The following is a 15982-nucleotide window of genomic DNA, read 5'->3' as shown; positions in this document are numbered from 1 at the left end:
TATTACACATCTAGACATATTTGTAAAAATACACATAGTTACATGCTTTTTTTATTACCAGTAACAGGCACATTATAATAAATTAACAAGACAATAATTTAATATTAAAATATGTATAGCAATTTGAAAAACAAATATATTACAAATATGAAAAATAATAAACAATAAAAAATTAGACGAAATAAGAAGAAAAAAGAAACAATCTCAAATATTGTAAATTATAATCCAAAACCAACAGACAGACAACGAGACGCGTATTCTCGCGATATCTAGATAGACATGTACCGCACGTAGCTAGGGTGGAAACCGAAACCAGATTAAGCTAGATGATTATTTTGATGAATTAATGTGTAAGAAGAGGAAGAGGAATTTACAAGAAAACGTCAAGGAATTTATACATTGTAAGTCAGGGCATGTGTTAATGTACCATACATGTGTTTTTATGCTCATAATTTGAAAGCTATCACTAATGTTTTTGTTGCTGTCTGCTAGCTCGTGCGTCTGAATTGCGCATGGCTAACGTTACTTACGCACGTTTCATATTGTTTACAGATATTGTCCTTTGGGTTTTATCAGTAACGTCACTGGGTTGCTATTTTTTGATCTCTGCTGTTTGCTTTGACGCCAACTGTGTTTTTGCTCTTTGCACACCAAACATAAGAACGAACTACATGCTAGCCTATTCATTAAAAGTGTGTATGTGCATGTATGTGCTATGACTTATTTGATCTCATCTTTTTCTTCTGAACTAGTGCAATTATTATTTTAGTGACCAGGTCTGGGTTGAAACATTTAAACTTAAGGACCTCAACTCTAAGCAATCACGATGGAGGGTATGTTAGTAAATAATTCCTGTTCAAATGTAACCATTGGTGCTATTACTTGCTTCAATAATCAACATTGCATATTCCAATTTAGGCTGTCAGATGTCCTGTTCATTTTATGGGTGCAAGAGGACCTACAACAGTCCAGAAGCACTGAATAACCATCTTCAGGACCATCATAATAAAAACACTGCCCAATCTCTAACTGGTATTCTCATTTGAATCCATCTCACTATATAAACATCTTTATTTTAGTCATTTTTGATCTACCATTGACCAGTGTAGATTAAGAAAATACTATGTATGATATTTTATATTATATTATATAAATATTTTATTTACATTTTATTTTATGACATTTATGAAAATCCGATGGTGTCTCATTGTTCTCTAGGGAAAGTTTTCCTGTGTTCTCAGATTGGATGTGATGGGTCATTCAGCAACATGCAGCAGCTAATGGAACATATGAGGCATCATTACAAGCCAAATAATTTTTTCTTGTAAGTTTCTACAGTTTGCTTTGTTGGTGAGGAAACCCATTCGTGCCATTTATCAAATGAAATGTGTGAAAATTTATTTTCAGTTTTTATCACTGTTAGTTATAGTTTTCTATGCTTTCTTTCTTAATGATTTATTTTTACAATTTAAAGTACATGTCCAAGTATTTCAAAGTATTTTTTGTCTTTTAGGTGTGAGAGTTGTAGGGCCAAACTACGCTCGTACCGCACCCTTCTCAAACACCTGCAAACCTGTGCTAAAGTTGCAAAGAACAAGGCTGCAAAGATAGAGACTGGAACAGCACCTGATGCAGATCCCACTGGTGATCCACTCACCTCTAGTGACATGGAGACATCTGGATCGTTCTTGGCCTCAAATACTTTGGAAGATATGGAGTCTATGCCCACTTTGCTCACAGAACCCCCAGCAAACATACTAGTGACCCAGCAGTCCCCAGAAAACGATGCACTCACAAACCCTGCTCCTTTGCTCCTTAATCCTGCTTCAACCCAAAATCCTCCCTCTGAATCCGAATTGCCCTACAATTCCCTTCCACCAACTCTGTCTCCGGTTAATCCAGCCTATCTATCAGATTCGGGCCATCAGCAGCAGCGTTCTCCTAGGTCTGGTCCTCCCATTCTGTCCTCTTCACTATTACTGCCATCATCTCCAGGATCAAATGCGGTCTGGAGGAAGAACCAAGGTGAATGGATCTTTTAAATCTTTCCTCTGTAAGTGAGGAAAGATGTCTTAAATCACAATGTTCCTCAAGTCATCTTACATTTTAGACGCTATTCACTTGTGTATTTTACAGTTTACTCAACTTACCTGAGTTCTATTGAAAGTGAATTTATAAATTAATTGGGGGGATGCCTAAGCCTTGGCCACTTTGAGTGAACTGTTTTGTCATGTTGCACTGTTCTGCCAGACCCACCCAGGCCCCAATTGCACAGATGGAACTCTCCAAGCAGTCAGAGTTTAAATAGAGATGAAGTCCAGGTGAGGCACAAAAATCAGATCTTCCTTCAAATGCTTTAGGTGCTAATCCTCCTCCCCATCCCTCCTCTAACCGGGCTCAGTGTTTCCCTGGGTGTACCATCTAGTTGAACCATGCAGCTGTGCAACTCAGTCTACTCCCATTTGATCTTTTATGCATACATACAGGGTAGGGATGCATAACGATTAATCTATAGCAGAATAAAAGTATAATAATTATGTATATATAAATATTAAAATGTATATATAAATATGCACACATGCATGTATAATATATTTAAAAAATATACTTATATATTAAGTATTTATATTTATATATAATATAAATTATACATAAATATACAAATGTATATACAGATGTAAACATTTCTTAAATATATAAATGCATGTGTGTGCATTTATCTAAGTTATTATACACAGTTCACATACATGTATGATGTAAACAAAAACATTTATTCTGCTATAGATTCATCGCGATTAATCGTTATGCATCCCTAATACAGGGGGTGCACAAACAAATGAAATAGGACATCAGAGAGTGTGTTTCCCATCAGCATTCTGGTGGTCATTTCTGGCAAGAAATGGTGCTGGATCCTAATTGATTGAGTGTGGAGATCTTGACTGCAACTTTGTGTCCATGTGTCCATGTTTATCTGCCTAAACTGAGTAACATCACTGTTTGAACTATAGAGGGTATGCATTGAAGTCACTTTTTTACGTGACCACCCAGAACTCGCCCTGTTGAGTGCAAACGTTCGACAAAATGGCTGGTTTTCATAGCGGTGGCTGCAAAAATGCCAGTAAAACGGACTATTATCAGCTTAAATTGAATTTAGTTGGACTTGATAGCAGAGGTGGACAATACTTAGTTACATTCGTTACATTTTCCAAGCATCTGTGCTTTATTAGGTTGTTTGTATTTGGAAAAACACCTAATTACATTTAAATTGTGTAATTTTACTTGAGTAAAAGTATGTTAATGTACTTAAATATTAAATGTAAAACAAAAGTGTATTATTTATGAAATGTAATAGAGTAAAAATTATGATAATTTGCTTTGGTATGTATGTTTTCTAAAGAAAACCACAAATAAAATACAAATACTTGAAAAAATACTTTAAGTAGAAAGTAAAACTCTGCTTGATAGTGACCCTAGCAACTTGTCAACCCACCTGTGGACGTTGGAATGAACGATTTACTTCTCCTTTCTGCGTTTTTTGGCAATATGTAAAACGACAGCTCCGAATTCTTGTTAATCTGCTAGTACAGTCTATTGCACAACAGCTTTTTCCCATTTCGACGCGTTTTCGTCAATGTCTCGCAGTCCCTCTTGCCGACAGTGACGTCATGTGCATACCCTCTATACATTTTGGGATATACAAGCAGATGTCAGTGATAATCTGTTATTATTTTTCATCTTGCATAAGTCATACATTTATCTGCTACTTTCTGCTGAAAGGTTTTTGTTGCGTGTTGTCTGTTTATTTGTCTGTGAACATCTCTGTCAATAATCATGAATATAGATCTATTAATTTTGTATTTGGTATGTAGTGAGGTGTTTTTAATTCCCAACCTCTTGAATTTTAACCTGCCAGGTCAGTCCATCAACTGTCGCATTTTGTGGGAACACACCAGAGGCCGATACACTTGCCTACAATGTGGATACTGTGCCCAAGACCGGGGGGAGATGACCGCTCACATTGAGGTCCAGCACAAGAACCCCGGGGGCAAAGTCAACAATGATCCTGGTATGGCTTCTCAATCATATATTTATAAACTAATGTATGACTGTCATTTTGTTTGGCAGAGGGTATAAAAGGCTGTGTCCATCGGATGAACACGTCAGGATCTTGCTGGAAGTTGTAGGTCATTCGGGTACTTTTTGCCTACTTATTTTTTTAATACTATGAATTCAGACATACTTCTCTGTCTTACCTACTGCTTTTCGCCTATTATATAGTATGGAAGTAGGCGGTTTTGGACGCAGCCAAGGAAACATATTTGGGTTGTTGTCTTCTCTGTTACGCTTCTGAACAAGCTGAAGTACAGAAAATGTATACCTAGTATGGATGCATAGCGATTAATCGCGATTGATCTATGGCAGAATAAGAGTTTTGTTTGCATCATATATGTGTGTGTGAACTGCGCATAATAACTTTGTATAGATAAATGCACACACATGCATGTATATATTTCAGAAATGTTTACATGTGTATTTGTATATTTATGTACCTTATATATTATATATAAATACTTAAAATAGAAATGTATATTTGTAAGAAAAAATATATATGCTTGTGCATATTTATATAAACATAATTATTATACACCCTTCACACACAAATATGATGTAAACAAAAACTTTTATTCTGCTATAGATTAATCGCGATTAATCGTTATGCATCCCTAACACCTTGTAATGCAATGTTAATCGCTTTGGATAAAAGCTTCTGCCAAATCCGTGAATGTACATGAAGTTGTGTTTACATTCTGATTTTCTGTGCACTTTTTACAGATACAGAGGTTGGCAACTCTTCATTACTGGCTAAGGCTTCAGTGCACTCTGAGAATTCAACTTATACGCAGCTCTAACATGATATGGGATGTTAAATTTACTTCCTGACAAAGGACGTTTGTTTTACAGATTGCTTTTACTACAGATAAAGACATTCAGTGTTTATAATTTCACCGAAAACTGAGTGATCCAAGCATCATGGTCTGGAACTGTCCATGTACTGTATCACTTTCAACAAAAAGAGCTCAAGTGCATGCATGCATTCTTTCTCAATTTTTCACTTTATTCTCAATCTCTCTAGTGTTTCATTGAATAATTAAAATATTTTGTTAGTCTAAGTAGACTAATTTAATTTCCAAAAATATTTTTGCAGCAGACTATAAACACTTTTCAGTTCAAGAGCATTGCAATGAAAATGTACCGAAAATCGAAGGATGTTATAGCATTCTTGTTCTGAAATCAATTTCATTTTTTGTAGTTTTTTTTTTGCCACTCATTAATAAATCAGTAAGGAACTACTCAGTTTGAAATGTGTGATGTTGATTCATAGTATTTGATGTATTACATGAATTTCGTTTTATTTAATAGTGCACATGAAAAAATACTGAAGTATATTTTAGTATTCACTGAAGTAAATTGTAGTATACTGTACTATAATATAGTAGTTTCTTTACTATTAATGTGTACGACAGTATTAACTATAATGAAATGATCAAATGTAATAAATACTGTAGTATACTTTCATATTTACTATGATACCACGGTTACACTGCGAACTTTACTACAGTTAACTATAAAAATATTAAAGTATACTACAGTATTTTTTTAATGTGGGAATCTACATCTTGTTTGATTTAAAAGCAATACAAAATGTACCATATTAACTGTACAATACACATGTGGATCTTACATAAAGAAAGTGTCAGAAAACCTCTACGTACCGGAATGGGTGGAGTAACTTTAATTTGCACGATATGTAAATAGATGTGGAGAGGAGATGCACATGTAGCTAAAAGTGCTATTCTGCTTTTATTTTAAAAGCTGTCCGTGTCGCGGCCATTTGTTCAAAGAGTTCGGTTTCAACCTTCACACTCCTGCAGATGTGTACCAGCGAGGATGTACATTCAATCTACTTCAACGCTTTTGTAAATAAACTAAACGAGCGGAACATAGGAAACAATGGAGAACATGGTAATAAGCCTTTCGTGACACTGTCAGACAGCCAAACGAGGGAAATGTGTATGATGTTACAATTAAAGGAATGCTATTGAAAAGACGCGAGGCGAACGTTTCTGTGTTGACTGGCAGGATGCTAACTTAGCCTAAACACTAGCTGTGTTTAGGCGCGTGCCTGCGACTTAACATGCATCGCGTTTAATCTAAATGTACATTGCGACAAATGTGTGTTTACGAACCAGTGTGTCTATTAAACTAGATTTGACATGTAGGGGAAATAGACGGAGTTCCTGCACATCACTAGCGGTCAAGTTAGCTTGGAATCAATGGCTGTGTGTCAAATTCTAGTGAGCTGCCTACACAGACAGACTTTGGAGGGGCATCATAGGCGTTCCCTTTCGGCTTTGATGTGGCCTACATGCTGTACATGTAGGTTGCCTAGTAGGTTGTGAGGCACAGCCACCTTCAAAGCATTCTTGCGTTACAATGATACATTGGGTTATATCGTTTAAAAACAAAGCTTACTTTAACAGATATTGAGTGAGGGAATGCAAATTAAGTATTTAGTCTGTGTGACTTGAAGTGCAAAATATTGTCATAAAGGATGTGCTGTTTTGTCTTATAGGCTATGTGCCCTGGGAAAAATGCATTAGGTTCTCAGATAGGACATAAACTATAAGAAATATATTAACCACTGAGCTAACACACAAAGCCTATCAGTCATTTTGTTTCCATTACCAAGAAAACCTGTGAACCCTAAACCAGATACTAGAACTGGGTGAATGTCACTAAACAACCATTTCCAGCTGTTGAGAGAGCTGGAGTGAGTTAATTTCTCGCAGAGATCAACTGTAGATATGGCATTCGAGAAACGGGTCAAGATCTCTACAACAGCCTTTTTGCCTTGCCCTGGTATACGTGTCACATTGCATTATTTTCCAATTCACTACAGAGATGTTATAGTACAATGAACTACTTACTGTGCTATTACTATTAAATATGACATCATTCCAATAAATGGCATGTTATTATCCTGTACAAAATTTTAAAGACTGACAGATGACTGTTGTGCCTTCTCAGTGCACTGTGCAGGTGAAACTAGAGCTGGGACACAGAGCCCAGTTAAGGAAGAAGGTCACTACAGAGGGCTTTACACATGACTGGATGGTGTTTGTTCGAGGTCCAGAGGCGTGTGACATCCAGCACTTTGTGGAAAGAGTTGTCTTCCGCCTCCACGACAGCTTCCCAAAACCCAAAAGAGGCAGGTGTTTTTGTGTGAACCTAGTAACATTGTACTTTGTACAGCCATGTAGATAAAAAAGTCCTTATATTTAGGGGTTTGCCAAGCATGTGTAGCACAAATAAAACCCTAGGAAAGGAAACAACCTATTATGAAATGTATTTCTATTATAGTGCGTATATTGTTTTTTTGGGGGGTTACCCATTCAAAGAAATGACACCCTAGCTTCTACCGTAGTTTAATATGCAGGTATTAAAAATAACTTGGATCGGATTGACAGCTTGTAAGCTATTTGACCCTGTGGCACCCACTTACCACATTGTTCTGGTTGTTTGAGCGGTCCAACACGTCTGTTTTTACCTTAACCAGCGGCATTAGTTTGGAGTGGGATTACCTGTTTTCTGATATATGGCAGATAAGGGCAGGGTGGAGGAGCTGTAGGACTGTTTTAGAAACTCGTTTAAATATTTTTGCTAATCTATTTGGTGCTTTAAAGGTTTTAATGTTTACCTATACAACGTGGCACATGTCTGCTCTAAAATATGTATATTTTCTGCACAGTTTGTAAAGAGCCTCCATATAAAGTTGAAGAATCAGGCTACGCTGGCTTTCTCATGCCCATAGAGGTCTATTTTAAAAACAAGGTGAGCACATCCACGAGCCACATATTAACACCACTGCATTGTTTTATCTTTGACATGAATAACTGGTATTTCAAGCAAAGCACATAAAAAGGTTGAGCAGCCTGATGTGTTTAGTCTTTTCAGAGGAAAATGCCCAGGTTAGGTTATTTTAACCAGGAGTTGAACATTGTAGCCCATATCTGAAAAGGCAATGAGTTTTGCAATTCGGTGAAGGTTAAAGGTCACACAACTATGTGGACGGGTATTTGTACTTGGAGCAAACAGATTTAACACACACATGAACAGAGAATTTATATGCGGCTGTTACATTAAACTCATCTGGGACGTAACTGGTAAGATTATGAATTAACATTAACCTTTTTGACTTTTGTTATCCTTTTGTGTATTTTCTGTATTGTAACTTTACTGTAAATGTTTAACACACTGCTCAGGTTTTCAGAGATTGCGGGTTTTGATACTGCCAATTTTTACTTATGTCAATAGTATGTTTTTGAGATAACTTGACCTCTTTTCACATCTAAAAAAAACCCTCAAACATGCTGACCTCTATAACAGGAGGAACCTAAAAAGGTGTGCTTTAATTATGACCTATTCTTGAACCTGGAGGGGAACCCACCTGTTAACCACCTGCGCTGTGAGAAGCTCACGTTTAACAACCCCACACATGAGTTTCGACGCAAACTGGTCAAGGCTGGTGGGGTGAGTGTGTCTGTTTGTCTTTGCTTTTTCTGTGCCTTTATAATCAGCTCTTTTAAACACACGCACTCGTACTATTCCTCTCTCTCACTGGGTTTTGGCTTGTGTCAGGTGTTAGTTGTTCCTGAAGGAGCTGAGATGATGCCGAGGCCCAGTCCAGATTATCCAATGCTGCCTACTATTCCTCTTTCTGCCTTCTCCGATCCCAAGAAGATCAAGTCCTCCCATGCAGTAAAGGTTCGTAAGGAAGTTTCTATATATGTGTTACCCTTCTGCTTAATCTACCTATAAATCACATTAAGAAAAGCTTCTTAACTGTTTTATCCATTTTTACATTCAGGTTTGTTTAAGTGTTTAAAAGATACTGAAAATGCTGCCTGCATCCAATGTCACAAATTGTTAAATGTGATTTGACAATCAGTAATGTTTAGTGAACTAATGTAAATACTTTATACTGTTGCCGTTTTTCATTTGAGGAATGAAAGGGGACGTGCTGTGTGCTATGTTTAGATTTGTTCTGTATTTTGCCATCTGTGTCATGTACAACTGGATTATGTAATGCTGAATAGAGACTCTACAGACACCTCTTTGGTATTCTGCTAAACGGCTCTAGAGACTTGCCTGTGGCATCATTGTGTCATCTAAATATTCAAGAAGATAAAGCTTGCCTTGTACCATCTTTTAAAATGAACTAGTTGTTGTCTTTTCTGAGTGGATTTAGATACCCAGATATGATTACTCTAAGGATAAAGCTTGTTTAAGTATATTATTAATAATCTCTTATTGGGCGGCACAGTGGCTAAGTGGGTAGAGCTGTTGTATCGCAGCAAGTAGGTCCCTGGGTCGAGCCCTTGCTGGGGGTGTGTCAGCTTGGGTTTACTCGGGTACGCTGGTTTCTTTCTACAGTCCAAAAACATACAGTTTAGGTGAATTGGCGATGTCAAATTGCCCACACACATGTATATAGATCAACTTGTGTGGATTCGCTTGTGTATAGATTAACCAGTTCTCTCCTAAATATAGCCATAGATGCTGGAACGGCATTAAAGGAACATGCCGACTTTTTGGGACTTCAGCTTATTCACCGTCTGACGCACCCACCGCTAGCCTAGCTTAGCACAAAGACTAAAAGTAAATGGCTCCAGCTAGCATACTGCTCCCAATAAGTGACAAAATAACGGCAACATTTTCCTATTTGTATGTTGTGATTTGTGTAGTCGCAGCATGTACAAATAACAAGGTCATATGAGACACAGCCATCTTTTAACCTTATACATTCTGGGAACTATATTTTCAGAAGGCAAAGCACTGCTACTTGGGCGGAGTGATTACACAACTCTGAGCGAACTCCCTGCTTTTCACCACAGGGCTTCTCATGTGCTGTGAGCAAATTACTCCGCCCAGTAGCAGCGCTTCGCCTTCTAAGAATATAGTTCCCAGTATGTATACGGTTAAAATATGTCTATGTCTCATATGACATTGTTATTTGTACACGCTGTGACTATACAAATCACAACATAAAAGTAGGAAAATGTTGCTGTTGTTTTGTCGCTCATTGGGAGCAGTGTGCTAGCTGGAGCCATTTACTTTCAGTCTTTGTGCTAAGCTAGGCTAGCGGTGGATGCGTCAGACAGAGTTACGGCATGCACGGAGATGAAAAAGGTATGTAATGGACTCATCTAACTCTGGAGGATACGGTGAATAAGCTAAAATCCCAAAAACTTGGCGTGTTCCTTTAAGAATAAATAAAGAGTTCACATACAAAATCATCTTAAGTGAGCAATGTTTATTAGGCTCCAATGTTTAGGTTCAGTAATTTCACTTTAATGGCAATGAAAGGGTTATTAATCAGTAATTCAAATGCTTTATTTTTTACAAATGTCACTTTATAGTTATTTATATATGGTATTTAACTTTACTGTCTTTTGCTGCAAAACCCCTTAAGTGCATTCAAGTGCAACTTTTTTTTTTTAGCAAACACTTCTAAAAAGTCTCCAGTCACTCTTCACTGTCTTTTCTGAATCAAGGTGAAAGGCTCAAACATATCCTGATTAATATCAATATCCTAATAAATTCGGTAAACCTCCTTTAACCTGGTAAAATCTGACATATGTGTGCCGTCACTCAGGTTTTTGCTGGTGTTTAACAGATTCTGCCAACAAACCTTTATTTCTGAATGGCCTGAGGCCCGTGATAAAACGGATTTGAAGAGAAAATATTTGTTGAAAGTATAATACGTCCTAAGCCCATTTGACCACTATCATCTCTTTATCGACGGAGGTGGTGTTTAGCAGCTTTTGCATCTGAGCTTTTCAAATAAACTCTTAATAATCCCTAAAGGATTTAACCATTGGTGTTTCTGTTATTTTGGTTATATAGAGATTTTACTGGTGTAAGTGAATGACAAAAAGTATGATTGATATTTTTGTCCCTTCCCTACTGAAAAATCCAGCTAAAAACAGCATAAGCTGGTAGCTGATTTTAGCTGGTTGTAGCTGGTTTAAGGTGGTTTACGCTGGTCCTCCCAGCCTGACAAAGCTGGTCATGCTGGTGGGCCAGCTGGTATTCCAGCATGACCAGCTAAGTCCAGCTAGACCAGCTTAAAATGTGACCAAAACACAGCTAGACCTGCTTGCTACACCAGCAAAACCAGCTTCCTACACCAGCAAAACCAGCTAAAACCAAGCTGGGGACCAGCTAAAACCAGCTCACCAGCTTATGCTGGTCTTAGCTGGATTTTTCAGTAGGGTTGGGGATAATTTCAAGAATAGAATCCAGAGAACTAAACCTGAAATTCAAGAGGCTACAGGACTATGCATTGTAATCATGAATATCATGTTTCTAATGTCTACAAAACCTTGTGTTTGTAGGAAGCAAGTAAAGATGGAGGGAGTGGAAGCAGCAAAAGTCTCAAACCCCATAAGGCAACCAAAGAGCACAGGGAACGCACGCGAAAAGACTCTGAGAGCAAGGCCACGTCCAGAGAGAGCGACCGTGAAGGGGGCAAGTCGTCACGAGACCAGTCATCGTCCTCTTTTACAAAGAAAGCCCCAGAGTGTAGAGGAAAAGACGAGGGGAAAACTGTGCCCAAAGCTGCCTTTAAAGAACCCAAACTTACGGTCAGAGATTCAAAGATAGACGGCACATCTCCAAAGGGTGTAGGAGCAGTGACGGGCGGTGGGGGTCATCTGGACACTCGAACGGCCCCAAGCAAACGGCCCTTGCCGTCCACCGACTCTATCAAACTAACTACAAAGAAACAGAAGCGGGTGGGGTCAGAGGGAATGAAGGGGCCTGTAAGTGGAGTGTATAGCAGCAACTCACCCCGCATTACTTCAACAACACCCTCCAATTACCCAGAGAAGAAAAGTGTGAAAGATAAAGGTCAATGGCCCAAGATGAAACCGGAGGTGCAGGAAGTTAAAAGGCAACCAGACTCTGATGAATCCAACTCTGAGGATGAAGCCTCTTCAAAATCAGAGGTATTTATATTAGTAATGTGCCAAAGAAAAATACATAATTTTTAGTATCACCAAGCTGGTGGCTCGACCAATCGATATTTGAGTAAATTAAAGCTCAAAAGTGTTGTTAATTGTTATAAGTAATGGAGTGTTCTGTATTTTTGAAGCATTCGGCTCCGTCCAGTCCATCTAGCTCCAGTTCCAGCTCTGATTCTGACTTTGAACCCTCTCAGAAGCAAGGTCAAGGTACTTGGAGTTCATTGGATTTTCATTAGTTTCCCATAAAGTAAAGTTAAACTAAATGTAATAACTGTGTCCAGGGACGCTGCGGTCTATGGTAGAAGATATGCGATCTGAAGGTTCTGATGACGATAGCAGTTCTGAGGTTGAGACGCCTATTAAGACATTAACCCCACCCAACCAGGACTCTCGGTTTGTGCCTAACGTTCTGTTGAATTCTCATCTTGCTTGAATAATTAAAGTGTTTCATTTAATTTGGCATCTGCACACTGTCTGACTGACAAGCGGCTGCTGCCAGGTATTAGTGGAAATTTATATTAGCTAATTGTAAACAGAACTGGACTTATGTCAAGACATTGAAATTTGCCATTAGGCCTTACAGCTCAATAGACCTGCAATTGGCTATTATGTTATTACTCTTAAAGGCGGGGTGCATGATCTCTGAAAGCCAATGTTGATATTTGAGATCACCTAAACAAACATGCCCCTACTCCAATAGAATCTGGACCTTCTTTTGATAGACCGGCCCCACACATACACAACCCAGGCAACGATGTCATTTAGTAGACACGCCCCTTGCTGCTCATTGACTACAAGTATATTCTGGTACTCAGCCCGACTCCCTTTTCCAAAGTGTTTTTTTAAAAATCATGCACCCCGTCTTTAATTGAAAAACAAATTGAGATAAAAAGAGGCTGTTACATACATTGTATTAACACAACTATGTAGCACTTTGCATGGGGTTTGCATTTCTTTTTCACAAGTTTAATATAGATTTCCTGTTTTCAGTTTAAGTATGGACAGTGAAAGTGATGGCAATGAGGAGTCCCGCCCTCCCAGCCAGGAAGCCCCCTCACCTCCATCCAAACTCAGCTCAGCAAACCTCAAGGTAAGATTAACCCAACACCACAGTGTTGAAATATAAAGCTTGTAGATTTAAAGCAAAAGCCCTAAGTTTTAGTTTGTTATTTGTTTGAGAAAAGTTTCTATCCTTTATCAGATGTTAGGCAAAAAGAGCCCAGACTCTTGCACTCGTGAGAAAATGCTTAAGAGGGGGTACGACAAGGTAGGAAGGGTAAATAACGCAATCATACTTATTAGTAGAGGAAATACAGATTTTATTATACATGAAACTAAAAGAAAAGTTTTTTAATAAATGGTACGATTACAGGCTTATACAGAGGAACTTGTGGACCTCCACCGCAGACTGATGGCTCTCAGAGAGAGAAATATTTTACAGCAGTTAAAAATAAATGTGTTTTTAGCTTAAAACTTGTGGTTCATGACACCTTTATCATGACTTTCATTTGTTGTTTATCATCAGATTGTAAACCTAATAGAAAAGACTGGCCATTTCAATATCACCAATACAACCTTTGACTTTGACCTCTTCTCATTGGACGAGTCAACTGTACGTAAACTCCAAAGCTACCTTGAAGCCACTTCCACATGACACAAGGAAGTTTCTCGACCCATATTTTGGGCAGTGTGAGTGATTCCTCCAAACCGAATGGGGGCAGAAGGAAAGGTATTGGAAGCAACGTATAAATGCACAGAGAACAAAATAAATAATCGTTATACTGTAATAAAGAGAAGAAACAAATGGACCAGGGGCATAAAGGGGTGGTATTCAGGGTTTATTAAATAAAGAACAGGACTGCTTATTGCACTAAACATAAATAAATAAACTGTTGGCACAATACTGTCCAAAATGGACAAGATCTCGCCATAGGCACAGTGGATGATATACTTTATTTCAAGTAGGTACATTTCAAGGCTGGTTTTGCACCAAAGCTATAACACTGGCAGAATGGATCTCCTGCTCATGCTGGGCAATGACTGAAAAACTGTGCCCCCTATCTACCCTCTAACATTTCTGCCTCATATATGTCGACCACACAGTGCGGTGGCAGAGACATTGCCCGAACAGATCAAATATTATCATCAACTGTTTGTGTCTGCGTAGCTTACGTGATGGGAAAAGTACATCATTTCAGGCTTAGGTTATAGGTTGCTCCCATAGTTCAGCTAACAGGGAAAATATAATATTTGCCTTTGTAGTGCCTTTTATGGATAATTGATAATATTGAGATTATTATGTCAACATGAAATGCCTGAAATTGACATTTAAAGCCCATTTAAACTCGTTTTAATAGATAGCACATGTCGTGAGAGATCTGTTTGGACTATGCATTATGCATTATCCTTTGTTTTTTTGATGGTCAGCAACATCAAGTCAATTTGTTGAGCATTCAAGGTTGTGTTTGTAGTTTATTTAAGTACTGTGCACTTTTTATGGTCACTTCAGTGCTTTGTAATTATCTAATAACTATATTTATGATTATGTTCTTTATTTTTTACGCAATATTGACTTGCAAAAATGTACAGATTTTTGTCAATGTTTTTAAATGCATTTGTTGAAGTCATATTATTGATTATTCGATCACTTGAGAGAATATGCACAGATGGAACGTTTTTTCTTTTTTTGTCTGTACTCCAATGGTGCAATTGGAAAAAAGTCTTCTGTCAACCTAAAGTATTATAGAAGTGAAAATGTATTTGTGTCGAATACATATTGTCTGCTGAAATTGCTTTGAAAAGCAACTGCTTGACATGTTATACTTAATTGTCGGTGGTGAGTTATTCTTTTATGATTTTAAATAATTATGGTTATAAAGTAAACAATGTTTTTGGTGAAAATGTATGTTACAGTACATTATGGGCAAATTACAGTGAATTACTGTATTTGTACAAGATAAACCAATATGAATAATTGCTTTATAAAGTAAATAAAGATTCAATACAATAAAGACATTTATGATAAAAACACATTTAAAATGTGTCATTGTGCATAAAATGCACATAAGCCTCATATGCTCACTGTATATTCTTATATGAGCTCTGTTACAGTGGACAACTGAGGTGTTTGAGAGAGAAACTTATAAATGAAACCAGCTCTGGAATTAAGTTGCCTCTCTTGACATGGCAAGCTTATTTGTGCTTCTAGATTTCTGGCTATTTTCCAGGTGACCAAAGTATTTGTGTGTCAAAGAGCATGTGAGACTGAACCCGTGTGAGGTTCAGAAACATACATTATCTCAACACAGTGGCTTTTTACTTCATCAGCTTTTAACAGGACAATTTCATGAAACTACACCTTTCCACTATAAGTAGCATATCAATATCAGGTTTAAAAGGTGATTGACACATTCAATGTACGATGTAATTGTTAAACTATTAAAGCTCATTTTTCTTTAATCCATATCAGTGTCTATAGAATGCCTGAGGTCTGGTGACTGTGGAGTACAGTGAACTCATTATACATTGAGCTTTGTGACATCTTGCTGTAAGTAGCCATTAGAAGATTGGTAGACTGTGGTCAATAAAGGGTCAGCAACAATACTCAGGAAGGCTGTGGCATTTAAGCGATTCTCAATTTGTACTAAGTGGCCCAAATTGTGCCAAGAAAATATCTTCCACACCATTACACCGCAAGCAGCCTGAAGGGAGGATGGATTCATGTTGTTTACTCCAAATTCTGACCCTACCATCTGAATTTCGCAGCTGAAATCAAGACTCTTCAGCATTTTATAAATCTTGTATTGTCCAATTTTGCAGAATTGTAGCCTCAGTTTCCTGTTCTTGGCTGGCAGTTGTGACACCCGGTAATCTTCTTCAATGTTAGATGCTTT

The 15982-nt window shown here is 37.7% G+C and overlaps 2 protein-coding genes across 5 annotated transcripts; both read left to right on the top strand.

Moving 5' to 3' along the window:
- Positions 1 to 259: 259 nt before the first annotated feature.
- znf414 (zinc finger protein 414) lies at positions 260 to 5351 on the top strand. Of its 3 annotated transcripts, XR_008643840.2 has the most exons (8): positions 260 to 401; positions 753 to 833; positions 919 to 1032; positions 1219 to 1324; positions 1514 to 2025; positions 2251 to 2321; positions 3914 to 4066; positions 4834 to 5351. XR_008643840.2 is itself a non-coding variant. In XM_055202374.2 (7 exons), the coding sequence occupies exons 2-7, from the start codon at positions 827 to 829 to the stop codon at positions 4908 to 4910; spliced, it is 969 nt and encodes a 322-aa protein (XP_055058349.2). In that variant the 5' UTR covers positions 260 to 401; positions 770 to 826; the 3' UTR covers positions 4911 to 5351. The 3 variants fall into 3 exon arrangements, 2 of the variants coding, with proteins under 2 accessions (XP_055058349.2, XP_055058348.2); XM_055202374.2 differs by lacking the exon at positions 2251 to 2321 and having other exon boundaries at positions 770 to 833; XM_055202373.2 differs by lacking the exon at positions 2251 to 2321.
- A 451-nt stretch (positions 5352 to 5802) lies between these two features.
- On the top strand, positions 5803 to 15544 carry mllt1b (MLLT1 super elongation complex subunit b). Of its 2 annotated transcripts, none has more exons than XM_055202370.2 (12): positions 5803 to 6024; positions 7090 to 7270; positions 7811 to 7893; positions 8449 to 8592; positions 8701 to 8826; positions 11460 to 12071; positions 12218 to 12296; positions 12371 to 12482; positions 13080 to 13179; positions 13291 to 13356; positions 13462 to 13533; positions 13615 to 15544. In XM_055202370.2, exons 1-12 carry the CDS (start codon positions 6013 to 6015, stop codon positions 13741 to 13743), a joined length of 1716 nt encoding a protein of 571 aa, XP_055058345.2. In that variant the 5' UTR covers positions 5803 to 6012; the 3' UTR covers positions 13744 to 15544. The 2 variants fall into 2 exon arrangements, with proteins under 2 accessions (XP_055058345.2, XP_055058344.2); XM_055202369.2 differs by having other exon boundaries at positions 13291 to 13365.
- Positions 15545 to 15982: the final 438 nt, after the last annotated feature.

Source organism: Misgurnus anguillicaudatus, chromosome 2 (genome assembly GCF_027580225.2).
Source record: "Misgurnus anguillicaudatus chromosome 2, ASM2758022v2, whole genome shotgun sequence".
Classification (NCBI taxonomy): domain Eukaryota; kingdom Metazoa; phylum Chordata; class Actinopteri; order Cypriniformes; family Cobitidae; genus Misgurnus; species Misgurnus anguillicaudatus.
The sequence above is the reverse complement of the archived record's forward strand: the minus strand, read 5'-3'. Positions and strand labels throughout refer to the sequence as shown.

Coding starts and splice junctions, on each gene's coding strand:
- znf414 (XM_055202374.2), top strand. Junction 1,325..1,513: donor AAGCCAAATAATTTTTTCTT/GTAAGTTTCTAC, acceptor TTTGTCTTTTAG/GTGTGAGAGTTGTAGGGCCA. Junction 2,026..3,913: donor GGTCTGGAGGAAGAACCAAG/GTGAATGGATCT, acceptor TTAACCTGCCAG/GTCAGTCCATCAACTGTCGC.
- mllt1b (XM_055202369.2), top strand. Junction 8,593..8,700: donor AACTGGTCAAGGCTGGTGGG/GTGAGTGTGTCT, acceptor GGCTTGTGTCAG/GTGTTAGTTGTTCCTGAAGG. Junction 13,180..13,290: donor TCAGCTCAGCAAACCTCAAG/GTAAGATTAACC, acceptor ATCCTTTATCAG/ATGTTAGGCAAAAAGAGCCC.